Raw genomic sequence first — 24,663 nt, forward strand, 5'->3', positions numbered from 1 at the left:
TAACTTAGTTGCCTTAAAATATCTCTTTCTGTAATGAGGGGTGCAGAATTTCCCTAAAACACCCTCATGACAATCTCTTGTCATTTTTACGATGACTTGAGTAAGTAACCAATTTTTCAGATGCTATGCATCTTAAGACATCTTTTAAGTGTCATGCACTATCTCTTTAACAATTAAAAGTATCTGGAAATGGTTTTCACCAGCTTCAGAAGCTCAGATTCTGCATCTTGTGACAAGAATAAAAAAAAGTTATGGGTTAAAAAAAATGGTTCAAGGGGCTCTGAGCACTATGGGACTTAACTTCTGAGGTCATCAGTCCCCTAGAACTTAGAACTACTTAAACCTAACTAACCTAAGGACATCACACACACCCATGCCCAAGGCAGGATTCGAACCTGCAACCATAGCGGTCGCACAGTTCCAGACTGTAGCGGTTAGGACCGCTCGGCCACATTGGCCGGCAGTTATGGGTTCCATTTTGGATGAAATGAGTTATGGAAGAAATCAGCTTACTGTGAAATTGAACTCCCTTCATTCTGACAATATTCTGTTACCCATTCTTTTAAAAATGATTACAATTCTGCCCATTGTTATTTGACCAGATATGAAGCAGGTGGTGTTTGATAGGTGAATGCTGCCTTCATTCACATCAGCTGTCCACTGCAACCAGCCTATACAGAATAATTACTCCCACATCTTTTATGATTATAAGAGGGTCTACAAAACAGTATAAAACAATGACCTTTTTTAATTTGAGTGTTATGGCCTTTGTGGTGTCAACCTCTAGGATGAATCCTACGTAGCCTGCGGGTAAATGTGGCCCTGGTATCATGATCTTTTACTGTTATTAATACTACTGTTCTGTGTGATCACTGTTAAGTTCAAGTTATTTTTGACATCATCAGAGGGGAGATCAGTTAATTTAAAATGAGCAGATAAAAATCCTACGTAAAAACCACAAAATTTCCTTGTCAATTACTGTTGTCAGCTAATGGGCAAGCCACCTTCAGATCTAGAATACACAAAACTGCATGTAAAAAGTGAACAATAAAAAATATGTTCCATATTTGAATTTTCATTATGCAATACATACGAAGCTAAAATGCTGCTCAGTGTGTGACAATCATTTCACATTGTCATATGCTTAGAGATAAGTCACCATAATTAAATGAAAAATCATATAGCCATAACATAAATATAAATATATGATGAGCGATAGAGAGAGAGAGAGAGAGAGAGAGAGAGAGAGAGAGAGAGAGAGAGAGAGAGAGAGAGAGAATTGGTCTGACAATGCTAATTACTATGAAATTCCATAATGAAATATAACAAAAGCTCACTTTCTGAGAGTCTTTTTGTTGTGCCTATCTGTGGCTCATCATCTCCACCATATGGTGAGTAGCAACTATCCTTTTCACAATAATGTTAATCACAGTGCCACACAACTGTACACATGATTGAGAGCAATGATAGCTGCATTGCACATGAGTAGATGAAAACAATGTACTACTTCAAACATTCGTAACAGGATCAAGGACGTTTACGTGTAACAACTGTCGGCAAACTGGCTGAGGTGTAGCATCATGGCTACATGGAAAAACTGTATGCCACATTGTACTATCATCCAACTTATTTACTACAGATGTGACTTAAACAAAAGATGTTCATGTAGCGAATTTTTTTATAATTTTACATTACATAAATGCACAAAAATATATTCAAATCGGTAAATTTGTAGTAAATGAGAACTGAATATTATCTGTTTAAAAAATAATAAAAAATAAAAAACAGGAAGTACCAAATGCCAGGGAATTATGTAAAAAGGTACAACTGGAGACAGTACATTGTTTTCAATACAGAAAAATATAACAATATTACTAGTCAATATACAAAAATACCAACCGGTCTATAGGTGACTAACCAACAGTAGTACAACTGAACCATTAAGGATTATAAAAGATAGAATATAATGTAGAAAGACAAGAATTCTATTAATGTGCCCTTATACTTAGTTATTTATTACAGAATATAGCATGAACTGCTGACATGTAAGTATTGCATAATACTCTACAACAAATAACTAAATATAAGGTATAATGTAAATGGATAGTTAAAAAATCTACTCATCAAGCAGTGGCAGGGGTACACATACACACAAAAGGATTTAACTTTTACAAGCTTTTGGAGACAGTGGCTCCTTCTTCTGACAGGGACAGGTAAAGGAAAAGGACTGGAGAGGTTTAGGGAAGGGGGTAGAGCTCAGAAAAGTCACCCAGAACCCAAGGTCAGGAGAGACTTACCAGACTGGATGAGAAGGAAAGACTGATGTTGGGGACTACACCAGATGACATCTGAAAACCGGAGAGCTTAAAGGTGGAAGACAGAGTATTACGCAAGACAGAGATTTCTACTAAAACACTGTACATGAGTCAATAAGAGGGAAAAGCTAAGTTCATTGTACGTAACAGAGGTGGGAGGAGAATGGCAAAAAATAGACAAGCCAGGAAATGAAAGATGTAGAACACTAAAATGGAGTGAAGAAAGAAGTAGTTACTGTGAAGAATGCTGAAACAGAAGGAATTAAAGTAAATTAAGTCCAGGTGGGCGGTAAAAACCAAGGACATGTTGTAGTGCTACTTCTCATTTGCAGAGTTCTGAGAAATTGGTGCCACATCCAATCCTGGTAATGTTGATCCCTGACCTGAAATGAGATCCATTCTGTCTGAGATTTTGCCCACCATACCTAGAATAGCTTTTCATTGCCATCCCAATCACCACAATATCCTTGACAGACCCTATTCTCCTCCTGCACCCATCTCCCTATCCTATGGCAAGAAAATATGCAGCTTCAACAGGACAGTGTAACTGTGTTTCTTAGCTCTGAAGGAGGATATTGCCCAAAGATTAAGTACAAGTTCAGTTTTCTTCAAAAACCTGTCCACTGCCCAACATCTCAAATATAAGGTAAGTGGTTACCTTTACTCTTTCTGCTGTATGAATTATGTTCTAATACACAGGGGAAAAATTTTCCCTTTAGTGGTGGTCAGTAAAAATGTTAATAACATAAAATATTTCAATTGTTAAATGACATTTTGCTGTACACCACGAGCTGCATGTAAAACATAATATCGCTAGACCATTTCTCAGTAATACAGCCCATTGTCAGTAGTATATATTGTGCACCTCCACATCAGATTATGTTTATGTCAATTATAAAATCTTTATAACATTAAAATTTATATCGATCTCTGTGGTACACATATCATCATGCACACATGTTATGTTTGCACTTCCAGGTCTCATGAGTGCTGTATAAGACCAAGAAGTGTGGCTATTGCTAAATACCAGCACATTGCAGAGATCCTCCACAACTTTAACATAATAAAGATTTCATAGCCGGCATATAAGTCATTTGTAATGTATGCATAATATGTGTCACAGACAAAAATCTGCATTTGTGAATATTGGTGTAACAATTAAATATTTTACATACAGCTAATGGGGTACAGCGAGATGTATTTTAAAAATACTAACAAGCTGAAGAGCATCAAGTATATGTAAAATATTTCGTATTTTTGTAATACACAATATTTTATAACAGTTTTAAGAATTCAGAGAGTAATAAGAATGAAAATTCAGTTTTATTTTACCAATTGATTCCTCTTGTGTGCCTTCGGTGGGTGGAAGATATTGGTCGATATATTTATCTGCCAAATCAAGTGCACTGTCCAGTCTGTAGGCTGCAAAGTTTGTATATTTGCTCTCAAGAACTGTATGTGCTTGTTCTCTGCCAAATTGTTTAACTGAGTCTGCTCTCTTGAGAACAGGTTGCACAATTGTTGAGCTCACATAATCCTTGGTGCTGACAAAAATCTGTTAAAAACAAATGGCACATGCAAGTTTGTATTACAAGAGTTATGGGCAAAGTATAACAATAAAATTTATTCATTCAACAACAAATTTATAATGTGTGATTAAGGTTATTGTATCTCTTTGTTTTTTGTTGTGTGTTAAAATTGTTAGTTCCTTAATGCAATCATCAAAAGTGGAGCACTGACTTATATGAACAAGGATCGGGAGGGAATACTTCACAGTGCTGATCAAGAGAAGAACTCTTGCTTTCATTTGCTGTGTATGAAGCTGTTATCAAACTGTACTATTGCAACAACAATCATCAGCTACATTCTTTAATTCTTAACATCTGTTATTACACTGTACCAGTACTATTCCAACAACTAACCATTAATTAAGTCATTTTTAATACTTTACACTGATAAAAATACCATACTTTATAATGTAAAAATCAAATTGAAATCAATGAGGCAATTAATGCATTATTAGATTTAGATTTCAGCATTAATATTTCACAGACACTGTCAATGCATAATGTATTTATAAAATGAGTGTAAGAGCATAGTGCTACTTGGTTTGTTAAAATCACCTAAATCAACAAACAAACCAACAACACACACATATTGTGTGTGTGTGTGTGTGTGTGTGTGTGTGTGTGTGTGTGTGTGTGTGTGTCCAACTACAAACAACTGTGAGGTGCATTGCAGAGGGTACTTCTCATTGTACCATACACCAAGGTTTCTTTCTATTCTAGTTGTGTATAGTGTTCAGGAAGAATGACTGCTCAAATGCCTATGTGAGTGTGTATGTAATTAGTCTAATGTTATCTTTGTGACCCTATGGTAGCAATTCTTGGGGTGTGGGTCAGCGGAGGAGAGGATGGGGGAGGTGGATGTGGGGCAGGTGGGGTGGGAAGGGGGTGTTGAGAGGGAATGTACTATGTTCCTCACTTAATACTTATTCTTTAAACTTTGTAAGTAGGCTTTAGCAGGATAACTGATGTCTAGTATGTCACCAATAAGATAGAACGATTTTATGAGTTCTTAGGAGAAAGTAAATTATACAAGCAGTGTTCAAGAAGCAATGCAACATTTTTTTTTCTCTCAGCCAATTTAAGTTGAATAAGTGCAGAATTTGTTGTGGATTGTCATGGAATATTCCTGCTTCAGATCTAGTTTCATGAGGTTCCGGCAGGTGATGGTGCTATATGTAGCATTCAAAATGGTGTTCGTAATGGAGCTGCAGTCAAAGCAAAGAGCTTTCATTGAGTTTCTTTTGGCAGCAAAACAGAGCATTGCAGACATTCACACATGCTTGCAGAATGCCTACACAGACCTAGCAGTGAACAAGAGCATGGTGAGTCATTCATTGAGGCGTTTGTCATCATTGCAACAAGATAGTGCAAACCTATCCGATCTCCCATATGCCAGCCAACCATACACAGTTGTAACTCCTGCAGTGCAGGGATGGACAGACATGCTCATTAGAGGTGATCCACAGATCACAATTAAATACCTCACTGCACAATTGGCTATTGGTAGTGCTGACATAATCATCCACCAGTTGGAGTACTCAAAGGTGTGGGCACACTGGATTCCTCACTGCCTAACAGAAGCCCATAAAGAGCACTGAAGGACCATCTATGTCATTATTTGTGCAATATGAGGATGATCATGAAAAGTTATTTGTTGGACATCATCACAGGCAATGAAACATGGGTTCATCCCTTCAAACCACAAACAAAATGACAATCCACAGAGTGGCACCACACCACATCTCCTCTGAAGAAAAACTTCAAAGCTGCACCAAATGTTCAAAAATGTGTGTGAAACCTTATGGGACTTAACTGTTAAGGTCATCAGTCCCTAAGCTTACACACTACTTAACCTAAATTATCCTAAGGACAAACATACACACCCATGCCCGAGGGAGGACTCAAACGTCCACCAGGATCAGCTGCACAGTCCATGACTGCAGCACCCTCAGCTGGTACAGTCATGGTGATGGTCTTCTGGAACTCTGAAGGGGATATTCTCTTTGCTGTCACCCTCATAAGCACAACAATCAGCTCTGAGGTGCAACAATCAACTCCACAATGTATTGTGCTACACCCAGGAAACTGAAGAAATGACTTCAGCATGTTCGCCACCACAAAAATGCAAACGCTCTGTTCCCACTATTACAATGCAAATCCACACAACTCCATGCACCGGAGAGGTACTCACAAAACTAAATTAGGCTATTCTTCCTCATCCCTCCTACAACCCTGATCTCACACCTTCTGACTTCCATCTGTTTGTTCTAATTGAAGCATAAACTCTGCAGGAAGCAGTACATGTATGATGGTGAGGTTACTGATGCAGTAAGATGTTGACTCGAACGTCAACCAGTAGAGTGGTACCATGCAGGCACACAGTAAGGTGGTATTAGGCCAGTGCACTGAACAGAGATCATGGTGAAAAATAAGGTTTTGTGGCCAAAAGAGTGGGAAATAATATGGTTTATTGAATTCTAAATAAAACCAACCTGCTTTCGGAAAAAAAGTGGTGCCTCATATAAAATGGATACACTTGGGTGCAAGACTGAAGAGATTCATAGTTTTAATAAGATAATTACAAGCTCATGAGCATAGGAGTATATCATAAAAAGATACACAACGAAGGTGGTGATGTAGGCATTTATGATGTAAACAACATTCAGTGTGAATCCAGGGCATAACTTGCAGACAACATTGAAGTTTGTGCACCTGGGCAACAGAATGCAACAGCACCATGGTTAGAAGTACACACAAACATAAGCCAAACCAAATCTCATATCTTTCCCAGCTACAGCATCTTACAGCAACTTTAGAATGACACTTTTAAGAGCCAGATATTCACAAAAGCTATAGGACCTTCTCTGCGAGCTATACAGCTAAATATTTTACCAGCAATTTGATTGCACCATAACCTACCCAAATACGATGACACAAATGAAAAGTGGGCCCATTTTTATGAAGTAATAAACCATGTGATCTATGGTCTAGATGTAGTTTCTTTGGCTACTAATTAAAATATCATGGGTCCCAGTTTCAACAAAACCACAGACTATATTCTGAATAAAATTCATCAATACTGATGGCAGAAGACTTCAGGTATAATGAGTCACCAAAGTTCTGTCAGTGGCCTTGTCAGAGAGGGTAGAGGAGTGGTCAAGAGTTTCACAGCAATCTCCTGCTCTTGGAGTGGGAAACTGTGCTTAAAAGGTGGAAGAATCAACAATGATCAACAACATGAGAACACAGAAGGGCACACAATATGTAGCCACAGGGTATATGGACTGTAACAGAAAATGTATTATGTTGAGTTCTCCATTAGCAAAATATTATGGATTAGTCACCCATCTGGCTCTCAAGGAGAGCACTTGCAAGTGGCAGGTAACATGAGAATGAGACTGAATAACTAATGAAAGAATAACATACTATGAGTCAGAGTGTGGACTATCAGAAGCATGAATGTAATAGAAAAGGTAGAAAATCACTAAATGGAAATGTAATGGCTAAGTATAGATATAGTAGGGGCCAATGAAATAAAATGGAATAAAGATTTAGCCCTTTCTGGATAGACGATTAAAGGATAATATCGGCAGCAGCAGAAAAGGCGCAATGGGAATAGGGTTCAGTATGATAGGAAAGTGGGGTAGAAAGTTAGTTTCTGTGAACAGTTCAGTGAGGGTTGTTCTCATCAGAATTGACAGCAAATAAGTGCCACGAACAAAAGTTCAACCATACATGCCAATGTCATAAGCAGAAGATGAAGAGAGAGAGAGAGAGAGAGAGAGAAGGTATATGAGTATACTAAAAATGGTCTCTACAATCAAATAGAAATATTCAACATTATTGACAACCAGACCAGGGCATTCAGAATCACTTGGTGTAGAGTTTTCAGTTCACCATCAAGTGCTCAGACTGGGCACTCCTTAGGAATGTGATTCACTGTCAGCAGACAGACAGGAACCCTACTTCTTCAAAGTGTAACCACATCTCCCTTGAGCCATCCTAATGCAGTTCAGCTTCAACAGGGTTTGGTGTGGGGATTGGAATCCCTCAACCTTCTTTACTTGATCTTAAACCAGATGAGCTTTCTTGGGTAGATTTTTGTTCCAGTATAGATGTCACTAGGAAGTCATGTTGAAATAGCTGATACTTTCTGAATCAAGGAAGCAGCCTCCCGAAAGACTGTGGTGGCTGCAATCTCGTAATGTCTGAGCAATGGTTTAATAGTGCCTAATTCTTCCATGAAAGTGTTGCTACACAGCAACAAGTAAGCAAGAGACAAGAGAACTTATCTATGAACAGTCCTTCTCTGGACTAACCAAGCATGGAACATTTATCAATATCCATTGGTAACTATTTAAGGATAATCTAATAATCATTGGGGATTGGAATGTGGCAGCAGAGGAAGGAACAAAGAAAGAGCTACAGGAGAATATGGGCTTGGTAGTAAGAATGAGAGAGGAGAAAAGACTAATGGAGTTTGCAATGAATTTCAGCTAGCAGTAGTGAATACACTGCTCAAAAATTGCAACAAGAGCAGGTATACTTGGAAAAGGCCTGGAGATGTGTTAAGATTCCAGGTGGATTGCACCATTGTCAGACAGATATTCCAAATCAGGTATTGGAATGTAAGGTATATCCAGGATCATATATGGACTTGGACCAAATTTTAGTAATGATGAAGAGTAGGTTGGAGCATAAGAAGAAGAATCTAAGTGCAAAGATGTGGTACACTGAAATAATGTTGAATGATGAGATGTGTTTAATGCTCTGAAGTAATGTGATAATGAATAACACAGTAGGCAGCTCACTGGAAAGGGTGATCACAGCATTTACACTGATAAAAATAGACACAAGGAATATAAATTAAAATAATATTGGGTAACAGAAGAAATATTTCAATTGATTGAGAAAAGAAGGAAAAACAAAACAAAAAATTGTTCAGTGAATTCAGAAATGTAAGTCACTTAGGAATGAAATAAGTGGAAAGTGCAGGGATGCAAATGTGTGATGGTATCAGGAATTATGCTAGGAAACTGTAAAATAAATGGTCATCAAAATGATTGAATCAGCACGTAGAAGTGTCAGAACAACCTTCAGTGAAATTAAAAGCAAGAATGGAAACATTAGGAGGGCAATGGAAATTCCACTGTTAAGTCCATAGGAGTGTGCAGATAGACTGAACACTGCAGCTCAGTGTACAGGTATGTCCTGAGAGGTGCAGGAAACAGGTCCTTCTCAAGGATTATTGGTATCTGACCAGGACATGGGAGTGAATATGACAGCACAAAATGTAAATAAAACTGTAATCAGTTCTCACCCTAGTCACCTGCATGTTTTAAGCCTAAATCTTCAGTGCCTTAGGATGTGAGATAGCAATGAACGGTGCAAACATGGACTGCATGTTCATCATGGAGCATTGATGCAGATGTTTTGAACTACATATCATTAATATTCATCCACATAAGTTGGCAAGTCAGTATTGTAGAAAAAAAATGCCAAAAACAGAGGTGTATGTATCTTTACTAAATCAAGTATCAGGTACAAAAGAAGGTATGAAGCTGAATCATCAAGTGTAGAAAATAATTTTGAAACAGCAGCTATACAGTTGTATTAAATACAGCGAGAAGTCATAGTCATAGCAATACACAGACCACTTACGGGGGATACAGACATATTCATTAATCAATTAGAAACACTGCTTAATATTCTTTATACTGAAAGAGCCACTGTAGTTGTCTGTGGGGATTTCAGCATAAATCTTATGAATGAAAATAAATTTAGGAACTGATTTTTTAGCCTATTATGTAGTTTCAATCTGTTTCCACACATACATGAACCCACATGAATAACATATAATACAAACAGTCTTATATATAATATATTTTCAATTGCATATTCCACAGAAGTAGAAGTAACAAATACTGATTTGGGATTATGAGATCATATTGCTCTTGTCCTCAAAATTCCTTCAGTGACACTGCAAGAAAAAAGTGTAATTCACATATAAAAGAACATTTTCCACTGAAAACTGTGTAGAATTCACAAATATCCTAACTAGTGAGTCCTGGGCAGAAGTGCTGTCCCTAAGAAATACGAATGATGCATATAACACTTTTTCTTCAATTTTCAGGGGATATTTCGAAATTTGCTTTCAAAGAAGCTGTCAAGATTCACATCAGTTCACAATAAAAAGCCAAGTTCTTGGATAACAGTGGGCATCAAAACTTCTTGTGGAACTCTAAAGAGACTGAATTCAGAATTGAAGACATCTGCAGATCCACAGTTCATAGAATATATTAAGAATTACAAGAGAGTATATCAAAAAGTAATTGCCAAGACAAAATTTATGAGTAATGACACCTTAATAAGATAGTCTGATAACAAATCAAAAGCCATATTTGGTTATTGTGAAGACAAACAGGAAAGAGAGGTGAAGGCCAGGATACCATTCTCAAAAACACAGAAAATATCAATATTAAAAAACAAGATTTGCCAAGTTGTATCAACAATTTCTTCATAAATGCAACAAAACTTCATTAAGCTCAAAATTTACGAACCAAGAAAAACTTTAATTGCCAAAGTTCCTTGTAGCATGAGGAGGCATCCAACAGATGAACATGAAGTGTTTAAAGTAATTATGAGCTTGAAGCCTAAAATGTCAGCAGGAGTAGATGACTTGCCTGTTTATATCATGACATTGACAGCTGCACAAATTGCAAGGCCCTTGGGATATATAGCCAACTTACATTTAGTGAAGGAGTGTTTCCAGGAAGGATGAAAGTGTCAAAAGTGAAGCCATTATTCAAAAATGGCGACAAACGTAAGGTAGAAAACTATCAGCCAATATCCTTTCTTCCAACATTTTCCAAAATAATAGAAAAATCAATGAAGCACAGAATCAACTAATACCTAAATGACCATAAGTTATTAAATACAAATCAGCATGGTTTCCAAGCAGGTAAAAATACAGAAACAGCACCAATGTGCTACACTGAACAAATAATCAAAAATCTTGAAAAAGACAACAGTGTAGTGGGAGTAAATTTAGATCTCTCCAAAGCACTGGACACTGTCAATCACGGCATTCTTTCAGAAAAACTGCAATCATTAGGTATTCATGGAACAGGGAAAAAGTGGTTTGAATCATACCTGCAAAACAGAACACAGATTGTAGGACTGATGTCAGATTACTCCAAACACAAAATAAATTTAGCATCAGATGCAAAAAAGTGGAAATAGGAGTGCTGCAAGGCAGTAGTCTAGGTTCCTTATTGTTCCTTGTCCACATAAATGACTTTCACACCTCAGATGTAGCAGCAAACGCCATACTATTAGCAGATGACACTAGTGTGATAATAGGTGCACCAAAGCAAATTCTGCAAATAACTACTGCTCAAGTAATAAAGAATGTCTACATCTACATCTACATTCATACTCTGCAAGCCACCTGACGGTGTGTGGCGGAGGGTACCCTGAGTACCTATCAGTTCTCCCTTCTATTCCAGTCTTGTATTGTACGTGGAAGGAAGGATTGTCAGTATGCTTCTGTGTGGGCTCTAATCTCTCTGATTTTATCCTCATGGTCTCTTTGCCAGATATACGTAGGAGGGAGCAATATACTGCTCGACTCTTCGGTGAAGGTATGTTCTCGAAATTTTAACAAAAGCCCGTACCGAGCTACTGAGCATCTCACCTGCAGAGTCTTCCACTGGAGTTTATCTATCATCACCGTAACGCTTTCGCAATTACTAAATGATCCTGTAATGAAGCGCGCTGCTCTCTGTTGGATCTTCTCTATCTCTTCTATCAACCCTATCTGATGCGGATCCCACACTGTTGAGCAGTATTCAAGCAGTGGGCGAACAAGCGCACTGTAACCTACTTCCTTTGTTGTCGGATTGCATTTCCTTAGGATTCTTCCAATGAATCTCAATCTGGCATCTGCTTTACCGACGATCAACTTTATATGATCATTCCATTTTAAATCACTCCTAATGCGTATTCCCCGATAATTTATGGAATTAACTGCTTCCAGTTGCTGACCTGCTATTTTGTAGCTAAATGATAAGGGACCTATCTTTCTATGTATTCGCATCACATTACACTTGTCTACATTGAGATTCAATTGCCATTCTGTGCACCATGCGTCAATTCGCTGCAGATCCTCCTGCATTTCAGTACAATTTTCCATTGTTGCAACCTCTCGATACACCACAGCATCATCTGCAACAAGCCTCAGTGAACTTCCGATGTCATCCACCAGGTCATTTATGTATATTGTGAATAGCAACGGTCCTATGACACTCCCCTGCGGCACACCTGAAATCACTCTTACTTCGGAAGACTTCTCTCCATTGAGAATGACATGCTGCGTTCTCTTATCTAGGAACTCCTCAATCCAATCACACAATTGATCTGATAGTCCGTATGCTCTTACTTTGTTCATTAAACGACTGTGGGGAACTGTGTCAAACCCCTTGCGGAAGTCAAGAAACACGGCATCTACCTGTGAACCCGTGTCTAAGGCCTTCTGAGTCTCGTGGACGAATAGTGCGAGCTGGGTTTCACACAACTGTCTTTTTCGAAACCCATGTTGATTCCTACAGAGTAGATTTCTAGTCTCCAGAAGAGACATTATACTCTAACATAATACATGTTCCAAAATTCTACAACTGATCGACATTAGAGATATAGGTCTATAGTTCTGCACATCTGTTCGACGTCCCTTCTTGAAAATGGGGATGACCTGTGCCCTTTTCCGATCCTTTGGAATGCTTCGCTCTTCTAGAGACCTACGGTACACAGCTGCAAGAAGGGTGGCAAGTTCCTTTGCGTACTCTGTGTAAAATCGAACTGGTGTCCCATCAGGACCAGTGGCCTTTCCTCTTTTGAGCGATTTTAATTGTTTCTCTATCCCTCTGTCATCTAATTTGATATCTACCATTTTGTCAACTGTGCGACAATCTAGAGAAGGAAGCACAGTGCAGTCTTCCTCTGTGAAACAGCTTTGGAAGAAGACATTTAGTATTTCGGCCTTTAGTCTGTCATCCTCTGTTTCAGTACCATTTTGGTCACCGAGTGTCTGGACATTTTGTTTTGATCCACCTACCGCTTTGACATAAGACCAAAATTTCTTAGGATTTTCTGTCCATACTTGGTTCAATGCAAATCAGTTGACTTTAAATGCAAATAAAAAAAATATATGCAGTTTGGGAAAATATGTCAAAATGTAAATTTTGATCTGTTGTTGGGTGACAACAGCATTGCTGGGGTTTCATGTAGATGAAAAACTTAATTTTAGCGATCATGTAACGAAACTTGTGCAGAAACTTAACTCAGCTTCTTTGCTATTAGAATTATTGCAAATGTCTGTACTGCAGAGGGTGACAGGATGGCATATTTTGGCTATTTTCAGTCTGTTGCAATATACGGAATAATATTTTGGGGTTCCATCACCTGCTGTCTAAAACAAATATTTCTATTACAGAAGAGGTCTATCCAAATAATAACACACAGTCATTCACAAACACAATGCAAACCCTTATTCAACAAGCTTAAAGTTCTAACAACACCTGCCTTAATATATTAAAAACAAAGATTCCAAGACTTACCAAGCGGGAAAGCGAATTTAATGGGGTCGTTGTAGGGATGTTGTGAGGTTGACATGGTATTAGAAGGTGGAAAGGGTAATATGAGGTTAAAGTGAAAGTAAATAGAAATTTGTATAGGGAGAGATAAAGGTATCAAAAAAGTCGAAAAAGTGTTGGTTTGAGATGAGCTATGTTGATCCTGTGCTGAACTTAGGTTGAAGTTTCGAAAAAATAATTTCCGAAAAAATAAAATTCGAAAAAAATTTTCGAATAAAATCTCGAAAAATATGTGTGTAAATGTATTCAAAGGACTGGTTGTGTACTGGAAGGTTGTTTGATGAAGAAATAATAACGTGTAAACCTGTAGGTAGCTGCTAAAAAATGATTGGTTATGTGGGAAAAACGGGAATGGAAATAAAACGAAAGTTGTTGGAAATAACTGAGATGGTTGTTCAATGGGTGAAAGGAACTGAAGCTGTGAAATAGTATTCACGAGTTTACATGAAATGTTTGTAAACTTGGAACAGTGGATTTTATAGCAGCGGTTATGTTGAAAGCGTTACAAATTTTTAGGTTATGGTTTGGAAGTAAATTAGGTATTATGGAGTATAATTAGGCAGGATAAAATGTATGGTAGATTACGGAAAAAGGGACGATGAATACAAAGTGAAACTACTTGTACAAACGAAACGAGAAAGTAAGATGATAGAGAAGATTTCGAAATGCAACAGAGACGATAACAAACTTAATTGTTGGGTTCAAATTAATGATGATGTAAATAAAATAGAAAGAAACTTCCACATGGGAAAAATATATTAAAATATATTAAGTCTTGGAATCTTTGTTTTTTATATATTTTTCCCATGTGGAAGTTTCTTTCTATTTTATTTACAGTACCTGTCTTAATATATATACAAATGTGTTTTATATGTTAGGCCTCATCTTGCAGATTTTCAGACAAATACCACCTTGCATAACTACAATCTTGAAATAGCACAGCATTCCATACTCAGTGAACAAGAAGAACACACACACACACAAAGGCATGTGAGCCATATTAGTACAAAACTCTACAACATACTGCCAACTAACATCAAAAAGTTAGAAGAAGAAAATAGATTTAAAGTAGAATTTAAAGAATTTCTATTTGGACTATGTTTTTAGTAAATGATTATTTAGGCCAATAAATAATTCTGATAATGTTTATATTAAGGCAAAACTGAAAACATTATCTTTCACTCCCTAAAGTTTCTGTTAATTTTGTATATCTGATGGACAGCTGCTGAGTGTGGTAAAATCTTTACTGAATTATTGTAGTAAATATAAGGGCTTCCTGTTTAGGGAAGACAAAAGTAAAGCCTTAGGGCAAACAGACTATAAAGTTAAAATATTGTTAGTGTACATAAATAAAAAGTTACATTAGTCTGTCTTGTATGACCAAGTATTATTCTTTGTACTTTTTTGTACAATTTTGTATGTATTATTCTTTGTATTACTTAATGTAAAATTTTGTATGTTCATTTTGCACAAATTGTTTCCCATTAAGTTACATATACTTTTGGACAACATCCATACTATATTTATTGTCTACAGACGGATAAATAAAATAAAAATAAATAAAAAGTACATGGGCCTCTACAAGGGGAGGATCTGTCTGATGACATGTCTGAGGAAGAATTGGAAGTCAATATGGAAGACAGTGCATCCACTATTAGAGTTTAACAGAACTTTGGAAGACTTGCAATCAAACAAAGCAGAAGGGATAGATAACATTCCTGTGAAATTTCTGAGATCATTGGAGGAAGTGGCAAATAAGTAACTTTTCAAGTTGGCATGTAGAATCTATGAGTCTGGAAACATACCATCAGACTTCTGGAAAAATATCATTCACACAATCCCAAAGATAGCAAGGCCAGATAAGTGCAAGAACTATCACATAAACACCTTAATGCCTCATGCATCCAAGTCGCTGATAAACAGAAGAGTGGAAAAGAAAAATGAGAGTCTATTAAATGATGATTGGTTTGGCTTTCAGAAAGATAGGGGCGCCAGTGGTGCTGGTCTGATTGAAAATGGAAGCACGACTTAAGAAAAATCAAGAAATGTTCACAGAATTTGTTGACCTAGAAAACATGATTGACAATATAAAATGGTGTAAGATGTTCAAAATTATGAGTAAATAGGAATAAACTATAGAGAAAGATGGATAATTTACAAAATGCAAGACAATCAAGAAGAACAATGAGAATACAAGACCAAAATCGAAGTGCTGGAATTAAAAAGAGTTTAAAAAAGGGAAGCAGTCTTTTTACTCTATTCTTCAATCTGTATGCCAAAGCAGTAATGATGGAAATAAAATAAAGTTTTATGAATGGGATTAAAGTTCAGGTGATAGAATACATATGATGCAATTTGCTGATGATATTGTTATCCTCAGTGAAAATGTGTTGAATAGAAGGAGTAGTCTCCTGAGTGCAGAATACAGATTGAGAGTAAACTAAAGAATAATGAAAGTAATTAGGAGTAGCAGAAATGAGATTAGTGACAAATTTAACATCGAAGCTGGGGACCATGAAGTAGACAAAGTCAAGTAATTCTGCTGTCTTCAAAAGAAAATATCACATGAGGAACAAAGCAAGGAGGAGATAAAATCAGATTAGAACAGGGAAAAAGGGTATTCCTGGTCAAGAGTAGTATGATAGTATCAAATATTAGCTTAATATGAGGAAGAAATTTCTGAGAATGTATGTTTGGATCAAAGCATTGTATGGTTGTGAAGCATGGACTGTGGGAAAAACAGAAAAGAAGAGAATCAAAGCATATGAGATGTAGTGTTATTGAAGGATGTTGGACTAATAGGACAAGGGATGAGGAAGTTCTCCAGAGATTTGGTGAAGAAAAGGTCTTATGGGAAACACTGACAAGAAGGAGGTACAGGTTAAGAGGACATATTATAACATCAGGAAACAACTTTGATAGTACTAGAAGGAGCTGCAGAGGGTAAAACCTATGGAGGAAGACACAGAATGGAATACATCCAACAAATAATTGAGGACACAAGGTCCAAGTGCTACTCTGAGATGAAGAGATTGATGCAAGAGAGGGAACTGTGGTGGGGGCCATATCAAACCAGTCAGAAGACAGATGACCAAAAAAATAAAAATAAAGTAACTGGGCATGTCCAGTGGCAAAAAAGGTAAGAAAATCAGATTCAAATAATCTAAAAATTCCTACAGAAATGCACAAATCAAAGTAAATTATGAAAGATCTACATGAACTGTTCAGCGACACCAAATTTCCAATACTTCATAACCAAGTACAAAAGTAGCAAAAAACATACAGAGAATCCTTGAAGATTTTGAAAGTAAACTGTTATGCTCAACAGATAAGCAAATCTGGTAATATTAGTAAAATAGCCCCTAATATAAATAGTAAACCAAGAACGTGAAAACAGAGTGTATTCACGTTACAGTAATATAGCATTAACTGAAAAAAAGGAAAAAAAATCAGAAACCTGCTGTACATAAGAAATTTTATTTCTTTACCAGTTTCAGCCACCTGGTGCCCAAATAATGCTTCTAATGTTCTGAAGAAGGGCACTAGAAGCCTGAAACCAGTCAAGAAATAAAATTCCTTGTGTGCAATGGTTCTTAATTTTTTCAGTAACTGCCCCTACATTTGCTGAGAATGGACAAAGCACTAAATATAGCATGAAAACAAAATGTAAAAGTTATTGTGTGAGCCAGAAACAGTCTGTGAAGCCTTCATAGAACATTTAACTAAGAAATACAGAGAATAAATTGATAAATCAACACAAAAAAACTTAGTTAAAATGAATAATTTATTTTTTCTCAAGGAATGTAACAGAATATGAGGAATTAAAATAATCTCAAACTCAAAATAAAAATATCTGCTGGCTAGTATGGCATATCGTATTACTTAAAGAATGCATACATCAGTTAATAGAACCATTAATGCATTTAATAAACAGTTAAATTGGCCAGGGGCTTTTCCCAGCCTTTTAAAACTTACGTCCACCTTATAAAAGGGAGCAATCACTGATATAAATAACTACAGGCCAATTTCACTGACTTTGGGTCTTCAAAAGTTACTTGAGAGGGTAATTCTGGATCAAATGGAATCGTTCTTCTGTAAATACAATATACCAAATACTTGCATCACTGGTTCCAAAACGTGGAAGCAACAATAACTGTAGCAGAATTTTTTTTCCAGGAACTGCTAAATAGAGTGGATAAATTAAATGAAGTCTAGGGCCTTTGATTCTGTGAATCATACAGTACCTCTATACAAATTATAAAATTAGGTATAAAAGGAGTGACACTAAATTTTGGAAGTTGTCATCTTGAAGATAGAAGACAATGTTGTGTGTTATAAGAACAAAGTTAAGCTCCTAACAGTAAAATCAACATACAAACCCCCAACTGTGGAAGCCCCAAGGCTGAGGCCAAGGGAACTCCAGATGCACCACAGAGAGAGTGACCACATGGCCAGAGACAGTGGCCATGAATGTGTGAGTTTCACTTATGTGAACATGTGTGTGTTTTGAAATGTAACAGCCTATTAAGACCCATTTAAAACAAACAAACAATTCCCATGAAGGGAGTCTCTAGGAATTAATAAAACAAGTAAATGTATTATTGTAATTTCTTATTTCAGAATTTATTCTTGAACGAAACAACAGACACGTACTAATATCATAGTGTACTAGTTGTTCTGAAGAAAATAAACAATCAGATATGTATTTTCATTTTTTTGTATAAATTTTAATTGTTAATTAATGAAATAATAATTTTAAACAATGCCGAGGATTGTTCGGGATTGTTAAGAAAGTACAAATAGTTACAGACTTGTTGGCAAAGACAGTCAGTCTGGTATTGGTTTTAGAGCAGTGAGAATGTAGCTGCTACTTTTGTACTGTAAGTATTGTTTGCCTTTGTAATAATACTTTATTTTTGTTTTGAAAGTATAATAAAAATTATGAAACTTAATGCAAGATTAAACTATATTAACTCTCCAGTAGGTAATTTACAGTGACCGTAAAAGTACTTAGGATGACGACTGCAGCAGATAATGAGTAACTACGAACAACCCCATTATTACAAGTAGTTAAAGACGTGTTATAGTTTTCCACTTCAGAAGAAGCCCTTTTGGCCAAAGGCTTAAATGTGCAGAAGTCTTTTCATTGTGTCTACCTGCAATTCAGTGTCAATTTAAATTTATTAGCGTCCTTGTAGTACATCATCAAAACGACATAGGACTTATCAATAAACATTACAATTTAAAATACATGTACATGAAAATTTATAATTGAATTTACTTGTCACTTAGACATTACAATAGAACTGTAAGAACATTAGCATAAAAATATACAAGTAGAATAACAACATATAAAAAAAAGCTAGTGATTCTCACATCAAAGATTATTTCCATTCTTACATTAACACTGTTTCACACTTTCATTGAAACAGCAAGTATTTAAATGTGAGCAATTACACATATTTATTATGCCAGGGAAATATTAACTGCACTTTTGTTGTCAATGATCCATAAACTCTTCAATACTCTAATTGCTCAATAACATGTTTTTTAATTCTCTTTTAAATATGTGTAGTTTTGGTATTATTTTTAGTTCTTTGAGGAGAGCACTTAGAGGATTTTGGGTTGGCATAGCACACTTTTGTGATACATAGCTGTTTTATGAATTTCTCTGTGGAAATCATTCCTATTCCTCATTTCGTAGTTGTGAAATTCTCTGTTTAATGTAGAACATTCCCCTTGTTCTTTTAAGAAACATATGCTTTCATATATGTATAAGGATGTTAGTGTCATGATTTGTAATTCTTCAAAAGCATGCCTACAGGAGTCTCTATATCCTATACCTTTTATTATTCTGACTGCCTTCTTTTGTTCAGTCTTACACTTACCCAGTTCTACTGTAAGATTAGTTTTTATTTTATTTGTAAAATGTATGATGTTGATCCACATTGTTCTTTTGGCATTCACAATGAGTCTGTTTTCATTAAACCATCTGTCTGCTTCGTCTGTTGCTAATGTGACTTTCCTGTAAGTCAGCTTCACTATTTGCTTTAACAAACAAACTTGTATCATCAGCAAACAGTACTGCCTCTGCTTCAGATAGCTGACTTGATAGGTCATTGATAAATATTAAAAACAGTAATGGCCCTAATACAGATCACTGGGTTACTCCATACAAAACTCTCCCGAATCTTTATGAGCATGTCCTATCTGTATGGCTTTATCTCCACATTCTGATACCTGTCTGACAGATATGATTCAAACCATTTGTGGGCAATTCCACCTGTCCCATAGGCACATAACTTCCTAGGCAGTAACTTACAGTCAATGACATCAAAGGCCTTTGATAAGTCTAAAAACAATACACAATTTAACTCCTTTCTATTTATGGAATTTAGAACAAGTTGTAAAAAATTGAAGATAGCTGTTTCAGTTGATTTATTTTTACAGAAACCATTTTGCGCATTAACCAATATTATATTCTTAATAAGAAATTTGTATAGTCTATGATACATTATCCTTTCTATTCTTTTTGAGAAATCTGACAACACTGATAAAGGCCTAAAGTTACTAACATCATATTTATTACCGTTCTTGTAAAGTGGCTTTATAGTTGACATTTTAAGTTTTGATGGAAACAACCCTGTCTTAAAAGTTTCATTTATAATTTCAGTGAGATGTGAGGCTACATTTTGTTGCGCTTTGCTCAATGACTGTCAGGAATCCCATCACACCCACATGACATTTTATTTTTTAACTTATTTATAGCTTTTAGTACCTCTGATTCAGTTACTGGATAAAGAAACATTGTCATGTCATTCATGGGGATTTTTCCGTTGCTGATTTGAGCACAGACATACAGTTGTCCTGCTCTATTTAGGAGATCTCCACTGTTTATGAAATGTTGTTTTCTGAAATCTAGCTGGACAAATGTTGAACTTGGGTACGCACTTTGTTATTTTGTGAAGCAGTCTGTTAGTTTTTTTGGTTTCTTCGTTAACACGAGATTTCTTTAAAAAAAATCGTATGGTATGCTGGTTACCATCACATGTACATTTTTGAGCTTTTCGAGCATTTCTCTTAGCACTCATCTTGCTGATAATACATCATTGCAGCGGACATCTACTCCACCCCCTAGGATTAGAACGCAATCATTTTTCTTCATCTTGATACTCAGATTTTCGCAGTTGTTGATGGTGTCTTTCAGTGGAGCATCGGGTTTTATTACGGTAGTAACACTGCATCCTGAGTTATATAGTGTTTCAGCCAGTCTTTTTCCGAGACTGTCAGCTAGTATATACACAGTAAAAGCATTATTTGTTGTGCTCAAGTCTCCCAAAGTTTTGCAGTCTATTATATGATCTTTCTTTTCAGTCTCTTGTCTTCTTTATAAGGTAGGTAACAATCTATCCTTTTCAAAATATTGTTGTTAGTCATGAACGAACTTCCACCGAATAAGGAAAAAACTGATTCAATGAAATTCTTGTTAAATTATAACCAATCTCTGGTGGATATACATACTGAATCACTGTCTACAGCTGACACATCCAATACATATAAATTTTTAGGTGTTGCAGTAGAATAATATCTTATGTGGAAAAAGCTTCTGTAAAAATATTAGCTGCAACATTTACTTATTGAAATGTCTCACAAATGTTATAGCTCCCTGCCTTTAATAGGATATTCAAACTTCAGAAGAGAGCTGTTACAATAATTGAGGATAAAAGCAAATACCAGTCCTGCAGGGACTTCTTTGTTGTACTCACTGTATGTCCTTAAGACAATTACATTTGCATAAAAAAGAGAATGAAGAAATAAGCATAATGAATAGAGACTTTTATAATTATAACATATGAACCAGATGTGGTTATCATAGGGCTCTGCGCACTATGGGACTCAACTTCTGAGGTCATTAGTCCCCTAGAACTTAGAACTAGTTAAACCAAACTAACCTAAGGACATCACACACATCCATGCCAGAGGCAGGATTCAAACCTGCGACCGTAGCGGTCACGCGGTTCCAAACTGAAGCGCTTAGAACCGCACGGCCACACTGGCCGGCACTTATCATAGGGAACTGAATAATGGAAGATCTACAGATAACAGTCTACTTGCAGTTGGGGACCACTCTATAACAATGAATAAATAAGTAACCACAACAGCTGCCAGCTGCTGTGAGAAGATTTATTGATCTTCTGTTGGTTTACAGACATCTTTTATCTTTATGCTCATCATAGCATAAAAAACACAACCATCTAAAACTTGACAATGGAGTTCTCGTGAGATGTAACACAAGCAGTGATGAGAAGGCCTGTGTGGAGGAATGAGTACATGCTATACTGTGGACTGGGTTGCTCTGCACGTGTCATCTCAGCACTGCTTGTGTTACATCTTGCATGTGGTCCACTGTCAAGTTTTGGACAGTTTCATTGTTCACACTAGGATCAGCATAAGGATAGAGGATATCTATGTCTTACTGAAGGATGGCTTCCATGTCCTGGAAAGGTCAATTGTTTGGCAGCTGAGGATATGACTTTAAAATCAAGAAACTAGGAGGTCAATAAATCTTCCCACAGCAGCTGTTGTGGTTATTTCTGAAATGGATTTCTACAGCTGTAGCCGCCCCTCTCACCTAGTGATCTGCACGCCTATAACATGTTCTCAAATAATATAAAGTGATTGTGTGGATACTTTATAATGGCAATCTGAAACAGTTTTTAATTTAAAGATGTTTAAGTTCTTTCAAAGATTTCTGAACTCCATTATAAATTATCCCATTTCTGTATATTAGTGGTTTTAAATGCTTATGTAATAATATCTAGTGTATACTTGTTGTATATATTCATTATGTTTATTACATGGTACCATTGTTGTAAATTTATGAGAAAATGACAGTGTAAAGTTATTATGGAGAAATTATTATTATTATTATTATTATTATTATTATATTCAGTCATTTGGCTTGAATCCCACACTAACGTTTTTAGTTAGTTGTTTCACTCATGTAGGGTAGTCCCAAGTTTCGTTGTACTTTTGCGTTTCTTTCTTCCAGTTATCTTCATTTATTCACACTTCTCTGAACTGCTAGGCACAGAATAATCTTTACATTGTCAACACTAAAACATGTGACTACAACCTCATTTGTGCACTATTTGCTACCAATAAGTGAAGTAATGGTACCACTTGGTTTAGCTCCCTCTTGCACTACAAAACTGCAATTCAGAAACATTCCCAAACCTCTCTTTTGTGAAGTGGCAGAGTATAAGTGGATAATAATTGTTAACATTTTGTGAGATAAGAAATAAGTAATAATAGTATCTAAATATATCAATAATTCATTTTTTAACTATTTGTGGGTTAGCTTTCTCTTGCATTCTACTAGACAATTAGCTATAGGCAGAATGGTGCACATTGTAAGCTCCATTGAAACTTTGGAGATAGATTGTCCTTTTCCACAATCTATGCTGTTTATGTTCATCAAAAATCTCACAGGAATAAATTCTCTATCACTAACAACAGAATAAATAGGGATAACCCCCTAAGCTGAATGGTAGGGAGACGGAAAAAGAGAAGGAGAGGACAGGAAAATAACATAAGAGAAAACTGATTGTGATGGGGGAAGGAATATGTGTGTGAACAGATTGGTACAAAGTGGATATAGTTGGGGACAAGAGATAATAATATAAAGGAGAACAGAAAAGGGGGAGAGTATGACCACTGAGAGAAGAGAGTGGATGATCATTCATAAACCTATACCTTGAACTAAAGTGTCTGTGTTTAATGAGTGGCAGTCAGAAGGTGAGGAAGGGAGATTAGTTTAGGCAAAAGGACAGGAGCGAGGGGCAGGCCAGCAGGTAATGAGACGTGAAGGATTTCCAACCTGAAGAATGTTTTGGAGGGACAGTTCCTAGCTTATCAGTTTTTTTTGTTACAGGAATATGTAAATGTAAAATCTCACAAAAAGTTAAATTGTTGTTTAAATATGACTCCATCTTATTAACTATAGTTCCAAATCAGTGAAACTGTATTAACCATATTTTTATATGTCTCCCGTATTCTAACCAAATGATTAGTACATGTCCATTACAAGATGAATAAATCACAGTACACCACTTGTGCAAGTCTGTTTCCAATAGATAGTATGTAATTCCCATAGTAAATAACTGGTAAACTTTTATCATTACCTATTATTACAGGATAATCAAGAAAAGTAGTGTGTCATACTTGTAAGGCATTGCGTGAAATGATCTGCCATTGAATCACTGATACAGCTGAAAAACTAAACATTGCCCAAACAGGTCATGAAGGTCCAATGGTACCAACAGTACCGACAGCCCACAGGTTTCACTGGATGCAGATATGGAGGGGCATGTGGTCAGAACACAGCTCTCCCATCCATATGTCAGTTTACGAGACTGGAGCAACTACTACCCTATCAAGAAGCTCCTCAGTTTGTCTCAACAGGGGCTGAGCACGGCCTGCTTGCCAACAGCGCTCAGCAGACCAAATGGTCACCCATTCAAGTGCTAGCAAGGACAGCCTATAACTTCGGTGACCTGCGGGGAACCAGTGTCGCCACTGCGGCAAGGCCATTGGTTACTGATACAGCTAGTAATTTTAAAAATCATAATAATTTTTTTTTCATTTTTGACAGTTAACTTCAGCCAGGTATTTCTCATTCTGTACCTGTACTGATTAAAGTAGACTTTGTAAGGTTATCATAGTACCCTTACCAATAATCAATAAGAGCCACCTATTTCAGGTGACTCTCATATCGTTGACCTTCTAGAAGGTTACAGATGAGGCAGTTTCATGCCAATGATTGGAAAGTCATGTATTAGACTGTGTACACTTGGTACAAGCTTGAGAGGCATCAGTTGGTTATAAGTGGCCAAAGGTGATGATCAGGCTGCACACCAGATGTGGAATAAGTTATTGTAGGAAAAATTAATCATTTTGAAATTACGAAAAGAATTTTGAAAGGAATGTGTACATATGTAAAATGTTTTGTTATTTTGTAAGCAAAGCATCAAAAGTTAGAAGTAGTAAAAGATGTTCATGGAGCAATATGTGAGTTGCAGATATTGATGGGACATGGCAATGAGAATACTTTAAAGGTGATCACTTACA

General features: G+C 36.4%; 1 protein-coding gene across 5 annotated transcripts in view; it reads right to left on the minus strand.

Moving 5' to 3' along the window:
- LOC126273423 (lipid storage droplets surface-binding protein 1) overlaps positions 1 to 24,663 on the minus strand; it is a 154,606-nt gene that overhangs the window by 52,978 nt on the left and 76,965 nt on the right. For all 5 annotated transcript variants that reach the window (XM_049977008.1, XM_049977001.1, XM_049976978.1 and 2 more), the window contains exon 4: positions 3,648 to 3,870. In XM_049977008.1, the coding sequence (XP_049832965.1) occupies positions 3,648 to 3,870 (223 nt within the window). The remainder of the gene's footprint in view (positions 1 to 3,647; positions 3,871 to 24,663) is intronic.

The sequence above is a fragment of the Schistocerca gregaria genome, chromosome 1 (assembly GCF_023897955.1).
Source record: "Schistocerca gregaria isolate iqSchGreg1 chromosome 1, iqSchGreg1.2, whole genome shotgun sequence".
NCBI classification, from domain to species: Eukaryota; Metazoa; Arthropoda; class Insecta; order Orthoptera; family Acrididae; genus Schistocerca; species Schistocerca gregaria.